Source organism: Platalea leucorodia (genome assembly GCF_965183815.1).
Source record: "Platalea leucorodia genome assembly, chromosome: 2".
Classification (NCBI taxonomy): Eukaryota; Metazoa; Chordata; class Aves; order Pelecaniformes; family Threskiornithidae; genus Platalea; species Platalea leucorodia.
The window spans coordinates 25,953,747-25,974,228 of record NC_138824.1 but is presented as its reverse complement, the minus strand read 5'-3'; the positions used below and the strand labels follow the sequence as shown (position 1 = coordinate 25,974,228).

The 20,482-nt window shown below is 34.6% G+C and overlaps 1 protein-coding gene across 4 annotated transcripts in view; it reads right to left on the bottom strand.

Annotated features, from left to right (window-relative positions):
• Positions 1-20,482, bottom strand: part of NBEA (neurobeachin) — a gene marked incomplete at its 5' end in the record, with an annotated part of 522,572 nt that overhangs the window by 417,721 nt on the left and 84,369 nt on the right. For all 4 annotated transcript variants that reach the window (XM_082332788.1, XM_082332786.1, XM_082332789.1 and 1 more), the window contains 4 exons: positions 4,803-4,924; positions 8,766-8,861; positions 9,112-9,212; positions 15,600-15,831. In XM_082332788.1, the coding sequence (XP_082188914.1) occupies positions 4,803-4,924; positions 8,766-8,861; positions 9,112-9,212; positions 15,600-15,831 (551 nt within the window). The remainder of the gene's footprint in view (positions 1-4,802; positions 4,925-8,765; positions 8,862-9,111; positions 9,213-15,599; positions 15,832-20,482) is intronic.

Below are 20,482 nucleotides of genomic sequence, written 5' to 3'. Positions count from 1 at the left end.
GCTTTCTAATACATAACTACTAATTCTGTAAGCATGGCGCCCATTATTCACTGTTAGGTATATGATGCTGGTTTGCTTTTACGAAAATTTGTGCTATAAAATTCTGAATCTTACCATTGAACCTGACTGCTCTGCAACAAAGCTTTCTCCTTAGTGTTATTTATCATCCACGCAAATGTCAAAGACTTCTAATTTTCTTCCAGGATTGTCACACTCATTTTGTAATTGGTAATTGGTAATTGGTATAATACTGTTCCAATACACAAATATTAATAGACTGTCACTTAGCAGCTGCCCAACATCATCCTCAGAGACAATTAAAATTATTTAAAAAAAAAAAATTGGCTTACAGTTCTTGAAGCAGCATTTAACATTTAGCTAATTACAGAACAGTAGCAGTTTTCCCTCACATTTGGCAAATGGGAAAGCATTTCTTTCCTTCCCTTTTCCATTTTTAAGCATTAGTTTTCACATCATGGTGAAGCTGATGTAATGGTTCTCTCCCACCAGAAAGGCCTCTGGCCACTTCTTTCTGCATTCACTTAAAGCCTGCGTCATACCTAAGAAGGTGATTGGGAATAGTCAGCGTAGATTTACAAATTGGAAATCATCCTCGATCAAACTGATAGCCTTTTACAATGAGATGACTGGCTTGGAGGATGGAGAGGAAAGCTGTGGATGTTGATCCTGAGTTTCTAGCAAGACCTTTCAACATTGTAATAACCTCGATGACAAACTAATGAAGAATGAGGTCCATAAGTGGACGGTGAGGTGGTCTGAAAACTAACTGAACTGCTGGACTAAAAGCATTGTCATCAGTGGTGTGAGTCCAGTTGGAGGCCAGTTACTATTGGAGTACCCCAGGGGTCAATACGGGTCCAATCTTGTTCAGCTTCATTAACAACCTGAACGGTGAGACAAAGTGCACCTTCAGCAAGCTTACAGATACGCAATTGGAAGGAGTGGCTGTTACACCAGATAAGTGCGCAGTCATTCAGAGGAACCATAGCAGGTTGGAGAAACAGGCCAACAAGCATCTCATGAAGATCAACAAAAGGAAGTGCAAAGTCCTACCCTTGAGGAGGAACTGCCCCAAGCACCAGTATATACTGGGTACTGACCAGCTGGAAATCAGCTTTGCAGAAAGGGACCTGGTGGTCTGGGTGGACAATAAGTTGGCCAGTAATGCATCATCATGGCAAAGGCTGCCAATGGTATCCTGGGCCATATTAGGAAAAGCATTGCCAGCAGGTTGAGGGAGGTGATCCTTCCCCGGTCCTCAACACTGCAGAGACCACATCTGGAGTATTGTGTCCAGTTCTGCGCTGCACAGTACAATAAAGACAGGGACATACCAGACTGAGTCCAGCAAAGGACTGAATGATCAAAGCCTCTGACACATGAGAAGAGGCTGAGATAGAGAACTGTTTAGCCTGGAGAAGAGAAGACATGTATACCTGATGAGTGGGGAGTAAAAAAGACTGAGCCAGAGACTTCTCGATGATATCCACTGATAGGAGAAGATGCAATGGACACAAATTGAAATTGATAAACCATTGTGAGGGTGATCAAACCATTGTGAGGGTGGTCAAAGACTGGTACAGGTTTCCCGGTGAGGTTGTGATGTCTCTATTTGTGAAGCTATTCAAAATCCTGACTAGAGAAGGTCCTGAGGAACCTGTTCTAGCTGACATTGCTTTCAGCACCTCTGATTCAAATCAGAGTCCTCTTTGAAGTTGTGCATGCTGCTAAGTTAGTGCTTTTAAAATAAAGATTGTTTAAAAGACAGATGACTTTTAAGAAGAAACTATGACGAAAGAGTTAATTTATATGACACATTTTTCATCTAGTTAAACAGAAAAAGATATTACATGCCCAAAAACCACATTGAAAGAAAATAAATCTTTGCTTTGGTATCTTCTTCTTGGTGGTGGTTGTGTGTGACTAAACCTTTCATGTGGCAAAGTCTAACATCTGTGTAAAGAAGTTTAGATGGATGATTTAGTTTTAATATTTTTCCTGGTTTTAGTTATTAATTATGGCTTGGTTTAAGCCACTACATAAAAATGATAAGTATTTGCATTGTTCCTAATTTTTTTCTGATGTTGGCATATTCAGTTTCTCTTATGTGTATTACATGTACATTACATCTACACAGACTCAACTTTGGCATTTGATTTCTGTAAGACTGACTTCTTTCTGTGGCTCATATGAAGCACTTGCAAAGTTCCACCTTGTTAGTCACAGAAGTTTTATTTTCCACTCTTGATAAATACTCTCCCTTTACATATATTCCATAACAAGAGATAACATAAGAGAGACACTGAACTATAAGTAAAGATTTGTGCATGAAAGTGTGTGTGTGTGAGATAACAAGTCATTCATTCAGCATGGATATGTGCAAAGATTACTTCAAGAGTCTGTCCATGCAGCAAAATACCTATGCTTACTATAGAGGTTATCCTTTATGCACTACAATAAGAGAGTTGAAACTCCCTATGTTTTGAGGCTATACTTTCTCTCCAGGTTTCCAAGCTGCAACTACAAAACACAGAAGATATTATTTTGGTATGTTCTGGGTTATGAAAACAGAAAAAACATGAAAATAAACAAAAGCACACATCAACCATAGGGAAAGATAAACTCATAGGAAAAAAAAAAGTTTCTTACTCTGCTAGACTCTTTATTCTAATCAATCTCTCTAATAAAGAGATATTATATTAAATGACTTACTATAGGTAAATCATACTGTCAGTGGGCGTTTTTTAAGCAAACATGGAAATGTTACGGTTGTAGCTAATAAGTATGTTAATTAAAAAAATATTCTTTAGAGTATAATGTGAGACCTAGAATTCTTTTGAAGGAAGAAATTCAGGTTTCTTTGATAATTCAAAGGGCAGCTTTGTGGGGTTTCTTCACTGACATGTTCAAAAACAATCACTCTAATCAAGGAAAGATCTGTTTATTAAAGACAGATATTTGCGTATACGTGGCAATTATTCTAAGCTATACCACTTCTTTGTAGCAAAGTGAATATAGGCTAGAGAAAAGGTCTAAATCAATATACTTAAAAATGGAATGAGAAGTAAATTCCCTCTGACACAGACAAATATGAAATATCCATAAATATTCAGGAAAGCTTAACACATTAAGGATTTTAAACTATTTCAGTGCAAAAAATATGTTAAAAAGCATGCTCAAAAATCTTAGAATTCAATAAGAATTGTAATCACTTAATAATAAACATCAGAATTACATCACAGCAAAAAATATGTATAAAAAATAAATAATCAAACATCTAAAGGTATTCTAACCTAAGACCATTGCTGCTTCTGCATTGTATTGGAATCAGAAAGAATCATATTAATCACTCAGGCTAAAGGTCTTCTACACTACTAACCATAAGAAAAGCAGCATACGTCATGGGCTGTGCAACTTTGAAGTATGCTTTTCCTGTTCTGAGGCAGTAACAAGTTCTCAAATCAAATACACCACCTAAAGTTGCCAATTCTGAAACGTAAGTTCTGGCTGAGAAACAAATGATCATGTTAAATTCCTGTATGCATGTTCAATCCTATAATTGCATTTGTTATTGTCCGTGATAGGACATAAATAAAATATAGATCATACTAATAAACATAGCTATAGCCAACAACCTGAAAAAATCTCCATAGTAAAATAACTATAGCACTTAGCAGAAAACAGACACGTGGAAAAGCATTATCCCAGATGGTAATTTAGAGAAAATGTAGTAACTTTTTTCTTCAGAATAAACCTAAATTATTTTTAATCTGATATTTGTTCCATAAAAAATATGAATTATTTTGGTTTTCCAAGTAAATGCACAGTAAGATTTTCATGTATTGATGGTACAAGTACCTTCCTGAGACCACATCTACTGGTCCTCTCCTCAGTTGACTACTAAAAGGTTCGGCTCTTTAGGCTACCTGGAATGACTACAAAGTGAGAAACGTTACTTTTGGTTACTTCCCTCCTTGTCCTACTCCCGTTTTCCTGAGCTGATAAAACTTCATAGATCTTGCTTATGTCCAACCTTCATCGGTCTGCACAGCTGATATGCAGTCTTTAAGAATATGAGAAAAGGTAAGAGTACTAAATAGCAAATACATAAAGAATGAAGAAGTGCTGAAGAAAATACCAGCATGTTCTGACACAATAGAAGGTTCCTTATTTTGCTCATTCCTTCTTTTCTTCAGCTAAGACAACCATACTTGAGCAGATATATAATTAATTTCTGAAGTGAAAAAAACTTTTTTCATGATTGACCAATAGAATAAACATTTTTACTATTAGAGCATATTTTCTAAATATCAGAGGACTTTATCAAGGATGCAACTATTATTTCTATTTTTAGCACAACAGCAAACCTAAGTAAACTAGAATTGTCTCTTCTGCAATTAACGTATTATGAAATATAGCTTCCATTTTTGGGAACAGGTGGTCATTGAGCCATTTTCATATTCACAGATCTACTTTCTATTACGTCTAGCTACTGTGCAAACAGTGCTCTAAGAAATCATATATTTTAAAACACCTAAAGAAACCACAAGACTAGATTTTATGGTTTATCTGCAAGTCACATGTCTTGCATTCCTGGATTTATAAATTGCAAAGCAAAAAGGACAGATGACTTTGTAACAGTTTGTATACAGTAAACAGCCATTAAAATCTGCAGATATTTGGGTGAAAAAAAGCATGTCAGAAACTAAAAACAATGAGAAAGATTAACTGCTATTAGGAAGCCAAAACAAACCATAACTGCAGTGTTGTAAGTTACTTACCAATAAAGATAGGGTTTATCCTTATCTACATTGATATTGTTTAGTGGATCCATACGAAACCAGGTGTTAAGAGTAAATCCGTTTTGATAAGGCCACTTAGCAATAGGAGGCAATGCAATTGCCTGGGAGGGGGGAAGAAAAAAGAAACCGCAAGTCAAAAAATGAATTTTTTGAGAAGTATTGTTAAAGGTAATGCCTTTCTAAAATCCTGTCATTCTAGATCTGCAGATCTGCTTTAACTTTCAAATATTAAAGAAGAATATTAAAAAAACCCCTTCAATTAGTGCTTTTGAACAAATGCATTAGTATTCCATCTATTTTAAAATACTTGAATTTTAACTACATAAATTCTACCAATAGAGGACATGAAATTAAATTTGTGAATGGGCAATATTAAGAGAAAAAAACAGAAAAAATTACTTCTGCAGAAATTAAACTATAAATTCAGCTTTCAGTAAGTATTCATCTCATCAATAGACTTAAACATTAAGATCAAATTAATCTCATCAGATAGTACAATAGAGATTCACTGTTAAAACTACAGTATAAAAAAGGTTGTTCTCTGAGATTTAAGAGAACTATCAATTTTTTTTCCTATGAACACTTAGTAAGGTAAGAGACTAAAAATTTTACCCCCATTCTCAGTTAAGTACATTAATAGTAAGGCATGGCCTGGGAAGAAATTTGATTTTTCAATATTTTATTTTTATGGGCTGACTGACGAACACATTTCAGAGAACTCTCTATTCCTGGGCAAGGCTCTGAATACCTGATCTAACTTTGAAGTTAGGCACTCTTTAGGTAGGAAATCAGACAAGATGAACTTCAGAGGTCACTTACAAAGTAGGTGTTTTCTATAATACCACTAAAAGATAAAACATTTTTTCCCCTCAGCATGAGGGGAAAAATATATACAAATATATACACAATATGAAAATATACACAAAATATATACACAATATGAAGTAATTTTAAAAATTTAAGAAATTAAGTGTGTGTAATAACTTAGAGATTACTGTAGTAGGCACTAATTACAATAAACTCTTTCTCCCTCCATCAGACAAAATACAGAATATTTTTACACAAAAGTAGTTAAGGAATAATTGCCTTTAATACTACTTCTTGAAACAAGTTGTATATGAATGCAAAACAGAAGAAAATAATTTTCTAAATAACAATAACATGTTTTTTCTAAGTGTATTTAATTGATATTTTTCAGTTTCAGTAAGATAATTTAAACTCTTACTACACTTTAAAATAATAAAGATTAGTTAATTAATCCTTGCACTGATGGTATTGTGTTCTTATCAAAGGTATCACTGATGCTGACTGAGCACTGGTAGAGGTTGCCCAGAGAGGTTGTGAAGTCGCTGTCCTTGGAGATGCTCAAAAGCCATCTGGACACGGTCCTGGGCAGCCTGGTCTAGGTGGCCCTGATTCAGTATAGGGAGGTTGGCCAAGATGACCTCCAGAGATCCCTTCCAACCTCAACCCGTCTGTGATTCTGTGTGATACTTATAAGTCACAGTTGGAAATACTTTTTCAGGAGTGCTCAAATCTTGTACTGTCCTGATTCATACAGAAGACTACAAAGAATTGTAGCAAACTCATCTATTGGGTAAAATAAGAAGAGACACGAGTCTTTTAGCAATAGACCCACAATAACCACACTAAGATTCTATGCCAATGTAGTCAAGTACATTAAAAAATGGTACAGAGTGGGGCTGACTTTTCATTATTTTTATATGCAAGGCAATTGCTGAAAGAGTTTTAAGAGCAGAGAAACAGGTAATTAAGAATGATAAGGAACTCAGTAAATTTTATAATTAGATACAGCAATGTGCTCAGATTATGCTAGTATTTGACCAGACAAAAGAAATAACAGCAATTCTGCTACTAGCCTTGTACCAACTGCTCAGTCCAAAACATTTCAAGGAACTCCTTTGGGATATCAATCCCACCTCCTGAGAGGAAGTTCCCTGCCTGAAACAGGAAAAGAGCTCCTTGATGACAAACAGGAACAACACCTGGGAATACTACCACTATCACAAGGTGTCCTGCTAATGGAGTGACTAATGTGCTACTTATACCGACTGGCAGAGATGTAACGGTACTGGGAAGAGCCCTTCAGTTGGGATAGTGAAGCAGATCTCACCAGCAGATCAGCAGACTGGTTCAGCAGACTCAGCTCTTTCATACTACCACTGAAGTCTTGGTTATACAAGGAGCATGCACCCAACTTTAAGGAGGGCCAATGTGGTATTTACCATGCCAGGTAAACATTATGCTGTTTCTCTGTCTGATGTCATCACTGTGCATCACACCTGAAAACCTGAACTCCGCGCTAGTAAACTAGGTCCTAACCATTCTCTTTCTTCTAATGAAGTGCTTTTTTGTTTGGGTCATTTTATAAGTAATCACTCTTGGTCCACTTCGGAGGATGACTCCTCTCCAGAACTTCATAGTGTAATCCAGCATGCACTGCTCAAGACATGTAAATTTGAAACTCATATTTCTTGATTTACAGGTGCACAGTCAATGATGAGTGGTATGTGAAACAAGATCCTAACCAAGAAAAGAGAAATGCCTATTGTGCATTTCAATCAAGAAACTTTATGCCCCTGTAAAACTGTCAGTACTAAGAACTTAATTTTAAATATGATTTCCAATAATTGATGCATCTCTTTGGACAAGGAGGAGTATTTGAAATTCTTCCCCTGCAAAACTTTTCTTGAAGCTCTAATACAAAATTAAATTTAAGAGAGACATTTCATCAGGGTTTGCCTGTGAAGCCCAGAAATGTCAAAGCAGTATGTGTCATTGTAGACATTCATATTCTGCAACAGCTGTCTTGCTGCTGCATGTACTTTTAGGAGAGGTTAACTGTGGTTTTAATTTAGCATCAGCAAATGAAACTCTCTCTTTCAAAACTTAGTAATTAATTCCTTATACAATCCGCCCTATGCATTTTGCTGACACATCTGTTTGTGCAGCTGAATATCAAACGAGATCAGGGAAGTGATCTAGCCAAAAATAACCCAGGTGAAAAACAGTGATTTTCAGCCAGTTTATTTTCCTGATGCAATCTACCACACCAACAGCTGTATTCAGAAAGAAGAGGAGGGGGTGGTTTATGCTTGAAGAAAACTATCAGTGCTATTGAGGAAATACAAGTAGAACAGCCCAAGAGAAGCTCCTAACACCCTTCCTGCACTGGCATGAAAAGACAGGCTTCCCAGGATTATTTCCTCTTCAAAGATTCCAAGTTCTACCATGAGCATATACTATTCTATACCATCATGGAACTGAACCTCAAATATGGATTTCTCATTTTTAAGCATTTGTATTTACTGCCTTAATAATCATGTGTATAAATCTGTATACAACATCTGAATTTATTTGTAGCTTTTTCTGAACATACATGCAGTGAATGGAAGAGCAAATATCCATTTGAGAAGGTTTAGAGAGGAAATACAATTTCATCATCGTAAGTTATCTCAAAAAGTAAAGCCCAAAATACTGCATTTAAATCACTGCCTTGAGGGAAAGGAAACAGCTGATGGAGTTCAGACAAAAAGATATAATAAAATTTGTGACTAAGCTGTCACTGTAATCTGTGATGACATGCACAAGCTCATGCCTGTATTTTGTTCAAGCCTCTGCTTTATAATATGAATTACATTATTCAAATAAAATAAAACTGTTCTTTGGAATTTTCAGTTTTCCCTTTTATGATCATTTCCCCAGACAAAAATCTGTTATTTGACATTCCACCCTCAAAAGTGTAACTTCTCAACACTACAAATACCTTGCAAACCTGTGGAAGGCAAGGTCTATGCTACTCAAGCATGTACTTCCCCTCTCATTTCCTTTTCAAGAATTTCCAAAACCAAATGAAAGGAAATGCAAATGAGGAGCAATTTATTTGTTCCTCAAGTTCTAGTATTTTGGTTGAAAACTTACTGCAGCACTACAGCCTGGGAAGTTGAAAAAGGTATCAGGCCCATGTCTCTGTGGCATCTGATTAAGGACTGATAATAGTTTAACTGCATGTCTTGGCTGTGAAAACAAGAAAATTGCACAAAAGTCAATGCAACCATTTTTGTACTCTCTAGGCTACAACGGAAACTGGACGGTTTTCAAACAACACAGCAAATTAACTCTAAAGTAGTTAGCAAAAATGCTTCATAAACATATGTTCAATCAACATGAAAAAAATAATTCAAGTTTATATGTCCCAGGAGACAATTTATGTTAACTTCAGGCTCTAATGGAATGACACTTAATGCTTTATCTGATCACAGCTTACCCAGATTCCATTTTCGCCTCGAAGCATGCTGAACAAAAGCTTCAACTCTTTGACAGTGATGCTGTAGCTGGCAAGAACCCCCAACATATCAACTAGAAGATCTTCAAAGGAAAATAAAGTTATTCTGAACTCTGAATTTCATTGTTTTGACAAAAAAGCTGAAAAAGTTAATACCTATAAAAGTAAGTGTATTCACAAATTCTAAAAATCAAACTTAGTTGCCTTAAATATTTTACAAAGGATTTCATATTCTCATTGTTTTAGTTATTTTAGAAATAAATTTCCATAAGCAGTTTTAGATTTTGCGTCGCGCTTTGAAGAAAGTATCTATTAAATTTATGAAGAATTAATTCTTCCAATTTCACAACATCCATCATACATTATGAACTTCTTGCTTTCTCCTTTCTGTCACATACTTTTGGGATAAGGGTTTCTTCATTCCTCTGAAGTTAGATTTTTCAAAAATTTCTGACCAAAAAGATGCTTGACATTATTCTTTAACTTAAGCACAGCACATTATACTAAGAATTTGTATGGTTCCCACAATTTTGCTACAGCAATAATGATTCCAATTTTTACCACAATGAAAGGCCAGGGGAAAAAAAAAAAAAAAAAAAACCAAAACAAAAACCACACAAAAAACTCAAAAAAATCATAGTGAGAAAACAATAAAAGACCACAATAAAAAGAAGTTATCAAAATTGCTAATGAATTTATGTAATACTGCTTTCCTTAAAACATCTCAAAACCCATAAACTTTTAAAGTAATAACACTACATAACTTGTATTTCAGAGAATATCAGGTTTAAAATTACTTCTAGTGCTTGGATCTCTATTTTGAAACACAGAATATCATTTTAAGAATTTGTTAGCTTGTGGGATGCTGGACCTCGCATTATACTCCACACTTTCTTCTGGAATAAAACGCATTACTAAGAATTACTACTTCCTCTAGCAGGAGGAAAAACAATTTGTTTATCTTCACAGATGTGGCATATGAAATTTAATTCAGAGATCCAGCAGTGAATTACAGAGTTTCCATAACAAAAAAGCTATGACACAATAGAATCAGCATTAACAAACTTTTTCAATCTGCTCAACAGTCAGAAAACTCCCGCCATAAAACTTATAGAAGACATGAGTAAGCTTACATCTTATTTGCAGGACTACATGTTCTCCTTGTTCATTAGTGAAAGTATGACTCTTAGAAGTGCTGACAAAGAGTAGTCTTAAAAAGCATCCATCCTTTTCAAGGACATTTTGCATTGATATTTTGTTTTAAAACAATTTTTCTCTCTGCAAAACCCTACGTATGTGTGTTTGAGTAAAATCATCAATATCTGTTTAACTTGTTCCACTATGAAACCAACTTTTGGTCTTCAGTAAGCAAAAGGCATGTGTGAAGAATGAAATATCATTTAATTTACAGGAGACATGGTAAGCTGTTCAGTGAGTGAAACTGCATGTCAGGAAAGGCAAAAGAAAACCACTGTAACTTGCAGACATTTTCACCATAAGATCTGAATATATTCCTAATTTTCAAGTATAGACTTTTTTTTCTCTTATTTAAAGAAAGAGTTTATTTAATTTTCCCTTTAAAATTAGTGGCACATTATATTTGTGACACAATTTATTAAGGGAAAGCAAAATAAAGCTAAGAAAACTAAAACCTCTTGTCTTTTACGACGCTGAATTCTACTACTCAGCTCCTCCTCCAGTACCTACAAGCATCTGCTCCCTTCACTGTACAGTCTCCAGTCTGCAATGTGAAGCTGGCAGTGATTGCATATATTGTACGTGATCAGAAATTGAGAACAGTAACACACTGAAAACTCAGAAAGGGAAATCAGCACAAGTGAATACCAGTCTTTGGCTGAGAATTTCCCAATGCTTATTTTGTAGTGTTAGCTTGCTTTTTAGATCAAGCTACTTCAAATTTTGCTCCCTTTACAGAGAAAAAGTGTTGTTTAGAAGCAAAGTTGTTTGGTGAAAATCAGAACATCATTAAAAAAAATCTTCTAACATAGATGACAAAATTGTAAATTAGTACAGTCAAACACAGAAATGATTGGCAGGTTTTTAAAATTACTGAACATGTGCTGCTTTGTTTCATTGTTATAGCCCTGTACTACCTTATGGCACAGAAATTTTTTTATTTCTACTGAAGATGTTGATAACCCACAGGCATTAGAAATACATATTTATAGATAATGAATAAAACATTGATGGAGAGAAATAAATGTAAGCTCCCTAACAACATAACTCTGGGTAAAACAAAGACCTGGAAGAGTGAAGCCCAGTAGGTAACAAGTAAAGACACAGCAAAGAACATCTGTGGAAGTCAAAGCACTTAATGCTACTTAAAAATATTGCTGTAAACACCTCTAAAGAAGGTTTGTTTCTTGTTTCAATATAACAAGACTTAAAAAGAACTGTACTCTATTACCCAACTTTATTCATACTTACTAGAAATCTCATATAAAAGAGTCAGTCCACATCTGGTTTACAAATCCTAATAATCAACTCATCTATAAATGGACAAAGGTCACAAAACATGCTACAATTGGATTTTTTTAATGTTTACTTCTTTTTTTTTATCTTAAATAAGATCACATATATAACTAGTATCTATGATCTCACTTCAGAAACAAGATTGTGTAAAATAATATCAAGTCCAGAAGGAGAAAACATGCATCGTTTCTCATTTTTAATGCATTTCTAAAATGCACTGAATGAAACAGGTTTTATTTCTGTTAATGGCACCTTCTAACTACTTTCATACAACGAAGTTTATATATGATCTATAAATTAACCAGAAACCTCGAAGGAATACTTAATTCAGTCATTTAGTATGAAAATACAATGGTAAAGAGCCTGCCTGTCTTTCAAGTAACAATGAGTATATATCAAAATTAATAGTATGGCATTAACTTTAGAAGACATATTAAACAGCATTGGAAACACAACTTCAGGAAAACTACCCTCATGCCTCCTTAACCTTTTAATAACAGACAGCCGTGAAATTGTGCATTTTAACTCTGTTGGTGAAGTAAAGTAATTTCTACAGGTTGGCAATAGAGAATGTCATAATTTTGCAGTTTTTCTTATGGAACCAGTTGAAAGAAATACACGTTAACAGCCCATTAATGACAGAGTAGTCAAAACCTAACATTTTTGCTTAAAAACTAGGAACTGTTTCAGTGCTTAAGAGTTCAATTTCAACAATTTTAGACCAATTACCTACAGCATCATAACAGAACTGCGGGAAATAAAATGGGCCTCAAGGGAGACATATCCAGTCTGTACGAGTTCAGGCTACTTTCTCATCCACCATTCAGATTTCTCTGAAGGTACTACAGACACACTATCCCAAAGAGTCTCTCAGAGCAGATGATCTGCTTCACTACTCATCACCTGGAAACAGAGAACTGTAAAAAGGGAATCCCTCAAGGAAGATCCTGTGCAGCTGTTAAAAAAAAATATATGCTAATCGCCTGTGCAAATATTTTAGTAATCTTTTCCCCTTAACCATTGATAAAATGGCTGACTATCCCCTGTCTTAGTATAGCAGATTATCACAGTACAAAGGTGACTTCCGACAGGTGATGCTTCTGGAAAGCAAATTGGAGTACAAGTGGCAATGATCCCATCTGGATTGTAATTGAGACTTTCAAGGTGTTTAAGCTTTTATTCTTGACCACAGAATCTGCAAAATCTCAAGAACTGAGATATTTAAAGTGCTGAGAAGCCTCACGAATCTGATAATCTTCATCTAAAGAGATAAAAGAGTTCTTCTCACTGCAAAAGATTGGATACATGTTTATTTACCATTGTCTTACTTTCATAAAACCAGAGAAGAGTGGCTTCCAACTTAGACTGGTCCTGAAAGTGTGCTGTCAGAACATAAAACAGAGATTATGCCTGTCTTGTCTATTTAAACCTTACCTAGGTCTAAGCAAAGCGTTTCACAAAGGAACAAGTGAGATGACCTAAAAACAAACAAACAACTCCTCAGAAAAAAACAAATAAAAACCAGAAAACTTGTACCCTTCCCAGATGATGAAAGCCAATTGCAAAACATTGGGCTGACAGAGTATTAGCAAGTGTTTTGGGAAAAAAGGGTACTAACTTCCTAGGAGTAAGCACTAACACAGCTCTTGTTCAAAACCTCCTCCCTGAATGTTAAAAATCATTTTGCCACAAAATTTCTTACTTCATTCTCTGGGTTTGGAAAGTTCGTAGAAATACTTGGAGCACAGCAGTTCTACAATCATCTGAAGTCAATTATGACCTCAACTTCTGCATAACAGATTAGGGAACACAGGCACTGCATTAGTTGTCACTGATTTTGTCATCAAGTGCCTACCATTGGACTAGTTATTACACGACCATATTTATTACTTGTAAGACTTATTACCAACATTGTTACCGTTTATAAAAGGGTGGTGAGGTGCTTGCAGAAATCAAGAGATAAAAGCAAAATGATGAATTTAGTTGCTTCCATGTCTTTGCCAGAAAAATTTTCAGATCTATTTACAATTCTCAGAGAAAGACCCTACAAAGTGTGATTCTGTTAAACCCCTGCTCATGATATACACACTATTCAGATATTTCACACACATTGTAGATCTAAAATGCCATCAGAACTCCAATTTTCAGCTTTGATTTTAAATTAAATATGTGCTCTCTTCATCCGTGTAAGTATACAGAAGAGCAAGCTTACTGATGTTTTTTCTGTGAAAGGTCTCTTTCTGAAGTACTGTGTGACCACTCTCAGAACAAGATTAATGGGTAGAGGCTCCATTAATTATTTTATTAATGTACTACCCCTGGTTTATAGTAATAGTTGCAAATTCAGAGTTATTTTTCAATTCCCAAATGCTCCTGGAAGCCAGATCCTATACTCTTGATTTCTGACTTCTACAATTAGCTAAGCATTTTTTAAAATTTCTCTCTAATGGGGATATCATCACAGTTATATACGCCACATAAAGAAGTACTATTTAGGGGAGCTCCAATTGGACAAATTGTATTGGTATGATTACTGATGTAAGCACATTACTTCCATGAGTGAAACCCTGAAAAACTTCAAGATAAAAATGCTTGCTTTCATCAACTAATGTCTTATATTTAATGTGAAATAAACAGCATCTTTGCCCTTATATTATTCTGACATATTTACAAGTCCCGCAAAACAAAGCATACTTGGTGAAAATCATTGGTTTGTGAAGCTACTGATCTATTATACTTCAGTCTGAATCTTGCAGTACAATATTTAGCACAACATTTCTGGTTTTAGCACTTATGCATACATTTCTAATCAACAAGGTCTTCACTAAGACTTGCTTTGAAATACAGAATGTAGCTTTATCAAATACTTAATATTACAGGCACCTTTATACTGAAAAAGGCCAAGGACAAAAACATTCCTGAATAATCCAGTTTTCATGCTGCTGTTATCCTCCTCTGGTTTACTGTTCCACAAATCCTGGCTGGTTTACTGTTCCACAAAGCCTATATATGTTTCAGGCATCAGATCATCAACTAAAAACTTAGAATTACAGAAAACAAACCTCTTCAGTCTTTCAAAAATGCCTCACAATTTAAATATCTTACTATCAGTCCCAAACTATATAAAATTGAAGAACTACCTTCACATTGAGTTGAAAGAAACTGCTTGGCTTAAGTTCCTCCCCAAGAAAAATAAGGAGTAGATAAATAATAATCATATGTAGTTCTTAGCTGTCATACTTAAATGTGACAACCAAACCTGCTCCTCTAACCAAGTAATTCAGCATTACAATCTGTACCCTGCTACTGACAGGACGTAGTATGGAATAACATAAACTCCTTCAAACATACTCTGCACCTTAGCTGTGCAACAACTTCATCACTTATTTTCAGTAAGTGAACAAAGTATGGTATTTTTTAATGCTGAAAAAAATTACAGGATGTTAAAAAACACAGGTATAAAAAACAAAGAGATATTATAAGCAGCACAGCTATACATTATGAAATGATTGTTTAATATAATCCAAATGTCCAGCATTCAAAGCTATGAATAATTTCTGATATGCTGTCAGATGTAGGTTATATTTAAAGTGGATCATAATAACAATTCTAACATTTGAATAACTCAAAATTATCAATGCACTTAAAACCTCAAATATTACCTTGACATGTAAGTAGTCTAACATGCACTGTTCTTAATTACGTTCAAAATTGCTTTTTTTTCTCACTAAGATAACATTATCTTCTCAGATGAATTAACAGGCAGTTATTTTAAACATTGTATCTACATATATTTTAAACTAAAGATATATTTTTGTCATTTTTCTGAAATTGATAAAAAAGTACTTCTGACTTAATAGCAGTACTAACCAAAATATCACTTTAAGTGAACCTCAAGATATCCCAAAACCTTCCATAATCACAAAATGTTGACAGTTAAGAATGCAATAATTATTTTATCAGTTGGCAATTTATACCTGCAATCATGTCGTCCACAGTACTCATCTTCAGAAGTACCTGTTCAATTAAGCCAACTTCCGTGCTAGTCTGTAAATTACGGACACTTTTACGTAGAATTGCTGTGAACATACTCCAGATTTCTGCTTGGCACGTTACATCACAGTGCTCCAAAAGCTCTGACATGCACGTAATGCTCTCTGCATCCTGGATTATAAAGTTCATCTCTAGATCAAATTCGCCACCAACCAGCTACAAAAGAAAAACAAGAACAGTATTACGATGTGAAATACATAGTTTAGTGCCTTTCACACCTTCATTGTGACAAAGACTGAATACTTTTTCCATGATGAGAGGTAATTTTGATAGAGAAACTCACAGCTATGATCTGTAACACAGCAAATTAATAATCATGCTATGAAAAACATAGCTTGTACAAAATATACACAGTAATATAATAAAATAATACCTTCAATTTTTCCATACAACACTTTAATAAAATAAATTTAAAAATATTTGAAATATTCCTTGCTATAAAGTAATAGAAATGGTAGCCTGGCCCAGGGAGACATAGTGCAGAAGCTGCAGAACCTGAAAATCTCAAAAGTAATTGAAGCTTTCCTACAGTTCTCTGAAGAGAAGTTTGCTTGCTCAGAAATAAAAAGACACTGAAAATAATTTAGCTATGTTTTCTCCTGATATAAGCTAACATTTGCCCTTAGTTAAATGTTTGCAAGACCTTACTGCCCTTTCTATTGTATCACCCAAATAGTCATGCAGTCAGGCTCAGAAAAAGTATCAGTGATCTGCTCTGAACCAAACCAAACATGGAAAACTTGCTCAATTATACCACAGATCAGTTCATCATGTGGCCATGGAAACCTATTGCTGGTGCAAGGGAGAGACAGCACTCGGTGAGGAACAAGCACTCAGATGAAGAGTGATTTAACAGCAGTACTGATGAAATTAGTTTGAAATTAGCCAGACTCCTACCTGCCCACATACTTGCAAAATGCTATCAATGATGTCCTGAGCTCCAATTAAATAGCACAACTACTGGGCACATTTTACGAGGGGAAAAAAAAGAAAAAAAAAAAAAAAAAAGAATTACCAAAAATTTTCAAAATGTATAGTCAAGATCAACTATATCTTAAGGAATGGAATCCACCAATTTCAATCAGCCACTTACGTAACTTTAAAAAGATGAACTCGGAACACCTTACTGAACTGAATATGAAACTTAGTTTAGAAAAATAATCCCCTTTTAATGGCAGAAACATCTTTCAATTTTGAAAGGACATAAAGCCTGACTCTTTTGCATCCTACTTAATCCTAGTAACCTTGAAGAATTTTGAAAGCACCAATGTTAAATTTCAATAACTGCAAACATATCACCTAATTCAGAAAGGCAAAAGAACAGAATAAATTAATTCTAAAAGAGTTTTAAGACATTTTTTCAATTTGTTTCAGGAAGTTATATAATTAATATTGCCATAATATGTTTTAAATTAAATATATTCAAAGAATTCATCACTTACAAGTGCATAACTTCAGTGTTCATTTTTAATAGAAAGCTATTTCATAGACTATTTAAAAGCAGTTGGTATTGTGTTCGAATTAAACTCCAAACAAGAAGCAAGCTGAAATACTATGCAAACTTTTTTTTGACGGTTAAACCTATCCAAATATTCAAAGTTTTCTTTCAGTTCCAATCATCAGACAGAATTAATAGAACTAAGCAAGGACTAGCTTTGGCTTCTATCCTCATTCATACTCTTCATCCACTTACAAATTACTTTTTCTCTATCAATTAATTGCTAACAGCAGATTTATAATTTTCTAACATAAAAGCTTCTAATATACTAAATATATAAACTACCTCCTTAGTTCCCCTGAGACATCTAATTACATTCAAATAAAACTATTATCCTAATTATGATTAGTATTTTAGTTTAGAACTTGTGACCATATATCATATATTGCATATCTGGTAAACACATAATGTGTACCAACGGCAGGCAATAAAACTGTCAAAAGTAGAAGCAGAGTTCTTCTACGGTCATTCTTTAGAATCATGAAATAGTTTTAGAGAGGAAAGCACCACACTTTTCAAGAAACCCAGGTGGAGTTTCTGTTTCTGAAAACTGCAGTAACTGGTGCACACTTCACCAGCAATCTGGGTTGTTGTTTTTTCAGGTATCTCTCCACCTGGATGAGCCTCTCTGAGATTATGTTAGAAACACACAGAGGTAAAACAGGCACCTGTAGAAGACATTCAATTAAACTCTCTTAGATGCTTATCCTAAGATGAAATGAAGCACCTTCGGTCAGTGTCTACTTCTTTCCATTTCTTTCCATGCAGGAAATCTAGGATGAGAAACCGTATTTGTGGAGTCTCCATCCTTGGATACATTCAAAAGCCATCTGGACATAGACTTGGACAACGAGCTGTAGTTGATCCCGCTTGTGCAGGAGGGTTGGATCAGGGGACCTCCAGAGATCCCTTCTAACTTCAACAATTCTATGATAATATTTAGATATACACCTTTCAGATACCTAATTTATGTGAGATGAATCCCACCATTTGTTTTTTGATAACAGATGGACCTAAAACCAAGGAAAAAAAAAGTAATACCTCAGTTGGAATGCAGAGATTCAATACAGACTGATCCCTCTTTCCTCAAACACTATTCATTGTAAAATTCTTGCTAATATAAATTAATAAACTAACATAGAACGGTTGAAACAGACTAAAATAATTCACAACAGACTAAAATAATTTAAACTGTATTTGCTCACTAATGTAAATTAATATACTAATATGTAACATTTAAAACAGATTGAAACAGAGCTCACTGTATCAGTCCAAAGTGATGGGATGTTTCAGTACTATTAAAAACAAGCTGTCTGTATATATAAAACATCACAGCAAATCTGCCTCAAAAAATACAGTGAATGCTAATAAAATTGGTTTTATGGAGAATCTTCTACTGGGCTATGGACTATGCAGTAGGTATTACAATTATTTTACTTGTCCATTTGACAGCAAGAGATTTATAGTCCATCAGAGTGACTGCTTATTTCAACACAGAGAACATTAAAATGTAGCTGATTTTCCCTTAACTGCAGTTTAAGCATATTTCAGCCACTAACAATGATCATAATTATCATTAAAATCAAGTTGCTCAATAAAGGAAACAAATTAATGAACTAATTAACAGTGATGGCAAAAATTTAAGAACATGAGGGGGGTTACTTTTTTAAAGTTGTCATCGTAAAAATCAACATAAATTAAAAATATTAACAGTCATGATAAAAAGAAGTCTAAGAAGACCAAAAATGAAGTGAGTATACAGAAATAAATGACCATGGTTAAGTTGTGTTCAAGAAGTAATACAAAGCAACCATCTCTGCTTTAAAACATGAAAAATAAAATATAATTCAGCCAAGAAAAGAAGTAGAACATTCACTACAAAAAAAAAAAAGATTCTCTAACAACATTCCTACACCTGCATTTCCCAAGCAAAAGACAGTAGGTAAAGGGGAATAACCACTCAGTCTTCACAACAGAGGGAGGTTATCAGTGGAGAACCACAATGATAATGAGCTGGTAACAAGTGTGGATACTAGTGAAAGGACAAAGTTTGCTGAAGAGCCAAAAATCATTAAATGCAGTTAAAAAACACCAACTACTGAGAGCTGCAAAGATTTTTCTGATATCAAGTGGCCAGACAACAGCATATAAGAAGAGTTCGAAGTTAGTAAATGCAAATTAATACCACATTATTACAGTTTTACCCATATGTACAAAATGACAGACTCTCAAATCTGCTATTATCAGCCAGAAAAGAGACCTTGGAGTCCCTGCGGGTACTACTTTACATAACTAAACCACATTAAAAACTGTCAGTAGGCAACTGTAAAAATTCATAATGAATTTGCAACTTTATAACTTGGGTACAGTTCTGGATGCAATAGCACACACAAAAAAAGTTAAATCATACTACCATAAAGTAACATTTTTTAATATAGCATGTGGAAGAGTTCTGTATTAAGACAAATTTCAGCTAGAGTACACTATGAACCCTAAGATAGAAATCCTTACTGGAGCCAGTATATCATACCATAAATCAGTGCTCCTTCCATATCATAGATCTCAAACAAAATCTTTTTTCTTACGTCAAACACTTGGTCTTAATTTGCATTCTTCAAGTGAACATTTAATATTCAGTAAAGACCATGCTTTTACTGTGATTAAGTACCTTGAATTATTGCTTGTACTTTGTCAGGCTCATGTATCACTTTTTAACTATTCTGCATCTTTCACAGCACAACTGTAAGAAATGAAGCAGCAAACTAATGTTCAGACCATGGTTCCAAGTCAGATGAATATGGCCAACAAACATAACTCCTCCTGAAGATGTACTGAACTGGCAGTTATAAGCAAATTAGGCTACCCTCCCTATCCTGAGGTTGTTTACAATATCAGGTTGACACTCCTTGCTCCAAGAACCTATCTTAACTGTCCTCAAAAGCAGCTGCACTACTCAGAATCTTCATTTTTCTAAATACTGTGGCCATTCCTCAGTAAGCTTCTGCCATTCATTACACTATGCAATAAAAGTGTTTCTTCCTAAGCTGCCGCATCTATGCAGAACTTAGGCTGGCCTTTTATGCCCTTTTGATCTAGAACAGAGATTAAATACTTCCCCAAAATAGAGAAGCTGTCTACATATGCCTGATAGTATATTCAGATCAGTTCTCGAAATGGAGTAAAATATGTGCTGCTGAACATCTAGAATTAAATTGTTTACTTGTGAAAATAGCAATTCTTCAGAACCAGATGCTTCAAATCAAGTTCTGAAGAATGGATTGAAATGGAGAACAGAACAGGAGAGAACAG